Source organism: Bidens hawaiensis, unplaced genomic scaffold (assembly GCF_021521415.1).
Source record: "Bidens hawaiensis isolate Kalapana, Puna unplaced genomic scaffold, B.hawaiensis_p1.1 tig00004101_1, whole genome shotgun sequence".
Classification (NCBI taxonomy): domain Eukaryota; kingdom Viridiplantae; phylum Streptophyta; class Magnoliopsida; order Asterales; family Asteraceae; genus Bidens; species Bidens hawaiensis.
In genome coordinates, this window is record NW_027491241.1 from 1,662,154 (window position 1) to 1,667,896 (window position 5,743).

General features: G+C 38.7%; 1 protein-coding gene across 1 annotated transcript; it reads right to left on the minus strand.

Annotated features, from left to right (window-relative positions):
• Positions 1–834: 834 nt before the first annotated feature.
• Positions 835–4,694, minus strand: LOC143625313 (uncharacterized). Its single transcript, XM_077095680.1, has 2 exons — positions 4,149–4,694; positions 835–1,002 (listed from the first exon to the last, which is right to left on the minus strand). Exons 1-2 carry the CDS (start codon positions 4,692–4,694, stop codon positions 835–837), a joined length of 714 nt encoding a protein of 237 aa, XP_076951795.1.
• Between the last annotated feature and the right edge of the window lie 1,049 nt (positions 4,695–5,743).

Consider the following 5,743-nt stretch of genomic DNA (forward strand, 5'->3'; position numbering starts at 1 on the left):
TTTGAGAGCTCTCCATCTTTGACCCTCACTTTTTAACATGTGGTAACTGTTAGTCTCTCTATATTCCCAACCGGCCCCTAACTTATTCACTTCGAATGGTTTGCGCTTCTTGGAATACCCAACATAATTATCCCCAATCACACCAAAACGCATCAACAATGCGGTAATTAAGCGACAATGTGGGATAATTTTCCGGATCACACTATTCCGACACATCCAAATGTTATTGAGAACTAGATATCGGAATGAAATAAGTGGCCAACCATGCATTAAATCATATAAAATTGGTACCTCAGGATACCGGACTTCTTTCATGTCTCCTCTTCTCGGCATGACATTGTATAAACAAATAATGAGCAACATATTTGCTTCAATCTTCAAGTTCTTCCTGTATAACTTTCCACCATATTTTCTGGGAAAAAACAACACTTCCAACATGGTGTTCCAAGTTGGATACTTATTCGGTTGATAATACAAGTCATCCAAATTTGGGAACATATATTGGTGTTGAGGTTTACTATCGAATCTTGCTATTTGCCTCAACGTCTCGAATAACATAGTTACATCAATATTGTTTACTGTTCCAATTAGCTTCATTGCTGAGGGTTTGTTGTATGATGGACACCTTAAAGTCGCCACCCATTCTTCAATCTCATCCTTGAGCATATACTTCTCATTGTGATCATAACATTTGAGGGCTGCCTCCCAACCCAGTGCTTTAAATCTATCAAACACATCGAACGGGCCAAATTCCCGCTCCGGGACCACTTTCTCACAAACAATACCTTCATATTTCCCTGACAACTTGTTCATTTTATCATGGAATAACTCCGGTTACCACCTCATTTCATGATTTGTCAACGGTCCATAGGTCCAATCCGACTTGACATAGTGAACTTCCTCTTCTTGTTCCTCTAACCTCCGCCTTTTCACTTGGTCGGCGGCGGTGTTGCTAGAAGAACCGGCGATCCCGTTTCCTTTGTCCTTGCCCGAAAGTCCCATCTAACACAATGAAAAACAATAACCAAATTAGTATCCATCTCTTTATACATCCCCACATTTGTTTGTTTCTATGGTTGTGAACATATGGAATATGATAACAATTAATTTTTTTTCACAAAACTTTGACAGCATTTCGTTTAAAATTATGACATATTCCACTTTCAAAATCTTGTCAAACTTACTTTTCCATACAATATCCACAACCACATGCACAATTTTAAACCAACACCAAACCTTTTCACATTCAACAAGCAAGTATAAGCAATGTTCAACAACGAAATCTTAACCTATGAAGTTTGTAACGAATGATTAAAGAAAATATACCTTTAAGTCGCATTAAGCTTTATATTATACTAATTCCTAATCAACTTTTAAAACCCACTTCTTGCTCAAAATTTTAGGACCAAAGATGTCCAAAATCGAACCCCAAAAAGTTAAGATTGATGAAAACCGTGCAAATAATATGATGCCTTGCGAAAATCTACTCAAGTTAGACCCGAAAAACGTTGATTTTGGTTAAGAATTGAAGAAATTAGGAATTTTGGGGCTAGGGTTTGGTAGAGAACTTGGATAAAGAAGATGGTGATATGAATGTTATAAAGAAGAAAATAAGAGGTTTATGTGGATGGAAATTTTTATGATTTTCAGTTTTTAAGTTTTTTTTATTTACAACCGCGTTTGTAAGGCCCCGAACCCCGGAAACCCCACAGTCGGTATTCATACAAAACACTTATAAAAATATTTAAAATTGAAAATAAGTTATTTCATGAAAATAACCAATTCAGAGTATAATTCAGCGGAAAACGTAAATAATAAAATAAGTTCCCAAAAACCCGGGAATTATGCCCAAAACAAATTTAAATATGATTTATAAAACTTTTAAAATAAAATGTTCAATAACAAAATCTTCCATCCACGTATGCCCTTCACCGTCCAAGTAGCTTCGTGCACGTCCAAGCGAAAAGGCATCCTCCTCCTAACCTGAAACTCACACTAACATGCACACAAAGTCAGCTTGAGCTGAGTGAGTTCAAGTTTTATTAAATAACATCAATAAATAATACTCATAATAGTCATTCCAAGAGTTTAAAAGTAAAAGGAGTACATCAGTTAAGCCATCATTTTCAATACATAATAATCCTTATATCTACATGTATATACATACATATAAATAAACATCCTTATAAGTGCATCCCTATATATATAAATATATATATATATATAACATCCAAATAATAACATCAGGGTCGAGCAAACCTACATCCCAAACACGTAACATCTCATCAACGTATGCAAACACAAAGTAGGCATACGTAACATCCGTAGTCGCTAACAACTACAACATCGCCAAATATTGGCCATACAATAATATATATATATATATATATATATATATATATACACACATACTATAACATCCCAAGGCCAACTATATACTAGCTAGCCTATATAAAATAGTTTAAACGTTTCATCAAGAAAAATCGTTTAGGTGTGCATGCTAGCCCAAAACTTAAAAGAGTTAAAAGGGGCATCATGAACTCACCTGACATGAGACACGGATTCACCACGAGCTAGAGAATCCCTGAGTAATCCCAAGATTTAAACACCTGCCGGTTTACATTCAATCAATACTAGTGACATCAAGATGACTCGTTTATCCTACTAGACATTCTAACGGGGTTCGGGTCACCTAAAGCCTCAACCTCATCAAACTAAATCACAACAGCCCCCGAGGCCTCATATTCACCAAAACGACCCTTAGACACTCCCAGGAATATAGAATTCCCAAATTACCCCCGGAAGCACTAGGTGATACCAATACGCGTGTTTTTAAGAGTCGTTTAGGCCATTAACATACAACTCAGCCGCGTGTGGACCCAACATGATAAAATCACAGCCAACAAGTCCACACGATGCTACACGAGTCAAATGGGTCAGTAATTCGCAAGTACAATGCACCAACTACTCAATAAACGCAAGTGCGCGTTGTACCGACCCGTTGACGTAACCGACAACCAATTCAGCCCCATAACTTATAAAAATGATTTTTCAACAGCCCGTACATCAAACCAAGTGTCCCCGAGCTGAATTGGTCGTTAATCACTTCAACCCTCGCGTTAAACGCACCAAACTACAATTCTAGTCAACCGAACACGATCTTTCAAACGATAAATAGTTGACCAATCTAACGAACCCCAATGAATATGGTTTTTAAGTATGATATACTACACATACCTAGGAGGATTTTGGTGCAAAAACCTCACTCAAAACAGTCCCGGAAAAGCTCAATTGGAGAGCCACCCGGTTAGCCTACAACAAGCCATTAATCGATCAATACGCGTGTTATAACGACCAATTATGGTGTAAAACACTTTGGGAATCATAGTACTAACCTTTAATTGATGTTTTACGCTCACGACTTGGCCGGAAAAAGAAAAATCACAGGGGGGGGCTAAGTTGCGCCAATCGGACGGCAAGAGTGGGGTTAGGGTTTTCTTTTTTTTTATGATATAAAATAATAAGTTTCATTCTAGCCCCTCCAAATTGAAGTATATGGCATCTTGGAAGAAAAGTTAAATGATTAAATGTACCGGGATGACGTAAAGGCTTCCGAGAAACGTCGGTTAAATCCCGAGAATTATACATACTCTACAAGCTTTAAATCTTTGAACCGGGAATTAACAGGTGTTACAGCATTACACACCAGGACTATCAGAGGCCATCGTAAGCTACGGTGGCTACCGTAGCTTACGGTGGGCATTTATACCATAAGGATCCCACCGTAAACAGAGGGTTGCCAGCTTAGGATTTTCAAGACCACCGTAGCTTACGGTGGGTACCGTAGAGTACGGTGGTACCTGATGAATTTTTTTAACTTAAGAAAAAACTTAAAAATTAAAACCTTTACTAAAAAAAATAAACTTAAAAATTAAAACCTTACCCCCCTCACGAAACCCGGTGTTGTCCCCAACACAATTTAAAGACATCCATGCCATCTTTCCCACACTTGGGTAAGAAACGTTCCTTGAGGCAAGAAAGAGAACAAAAACAAAATAAACAAAAATTAAGCTACCCCTAATGTACACTAAACAAACCTGAACCGTTTAACTGGTTGTTTCATCAGGCGACCGCAATAGGTAACCTACCTTATCCACTTCACACATGTTGATGCCCTTTACCTTCAAATATGGTTTAAGTCGGTGCCCATTCACAGTTTGTCTTGTTTGATCATGAAGGTCTTCAATTTCTACATCACCAAACTTACCCACTCTCATTATAACATAAGGACCCATCCATTTGCTCTTCAACTTTCCGGGAAAAAGCTTAAGCCTTGAGTTATATAGCCAAACTTTTTGCCCTTCTTCAAAAACTCGCTTCCTTAATTTGGCAACATGGACTTTTTTCAACTTATCCTTGTATGCCGATGCGCATTCATAAGCCTCGTCCCTTATCTCCTCCAACTCAGCCAACTTCAACTTCCTCAACTGACCGGCTTCATTATAATTCATGTTTACACTCTTAATAGCCCACAATGCCCAGTGAGCCAACTCCATGGGCAAATGACATCCTTTCCCACAGACCAACCGGTAAGGAGTCGTTCCTATAGGTGTTTTGTAAGCAGTTCGATATGACCATAGTGCATCATCCAACTTCACCGACCAATCCTTCCTATCTACCCGCTCCGTCTTCATCAATATTTCCTTAATTTTTCGGTTGGACACTTCAAATTGTCCACTTGTTTTCGGGTGATACGGAGTAGTAATTCGATGATTCACGTTATACCGCTTCAACAATTTACCGAAATTGAAGTTCTTGAAGTGCGTTCCATCATCACTTATAATCACTCGTGGGATTCTAAATCGTGCAAAAATATGAGATTGAACGAACTTACATACCACGGTGTGATCATTGGTCCTTGTTGCTATGGCCTCAACCCACTTCGACACATAATCTACCGCTACCAAAATATATAAGTATCCGCACGAGTTTGGAAACGGGCCCATAAAACAATCCCCCACACATCAAATATGTCAACCACCAATATGGGTTGCAAAGGCATCTCATCCCTTTTTAAAATTTCTCCTATCTTTTTGCAATTAACACAATGGCGGGCATATTCACTAGCATCTTTAAAAATCGTGGGCCAATAAAACCCACTTGTAAGAACCCGCTAACCCGTCTTTTACCCACTAAAATGACCGCCACAAGCCGATGAATGAGCATGTGCCAAAATCTCTTGAACTTCTGATTCAGGAATACAACGCCTAATGATTTGATCAGCACCAATTTTGAACAAATCGGGCTCATCCCAAATATATTGCTTAACTTGGGATAAAATTTTTTGCCTCCTTTTCTTGGTCCAATGTTTTGGCATTTCACCCGTGGCCCGATAATTGACAAAATGAGCATTCCACGGTGTAATGGAAACGGCTAACAACTATTCATCCGGAAATTGCTCATTAATTTCATGAGAATCTTCAACACCTTCCATAGGAATCCGCGATAAGTGGTCCGCCACCACATTTGCACACCCCTTTTTATCTCGGATCTCTAAATTAAATTCTTGCAACAATAAGCCCAACGAATCAACCGGGGTTTAGCATATTTCTTCTCCATGAGGCAACGAACCCCACTATACCCTCTTGTACCCGAATGGAAGTGGGAACACATCACCATGGATTTCATAACTAAGCTACCGCGTACAGCTAAGAACCATGATACCATCTAGGTGATTGTTGAC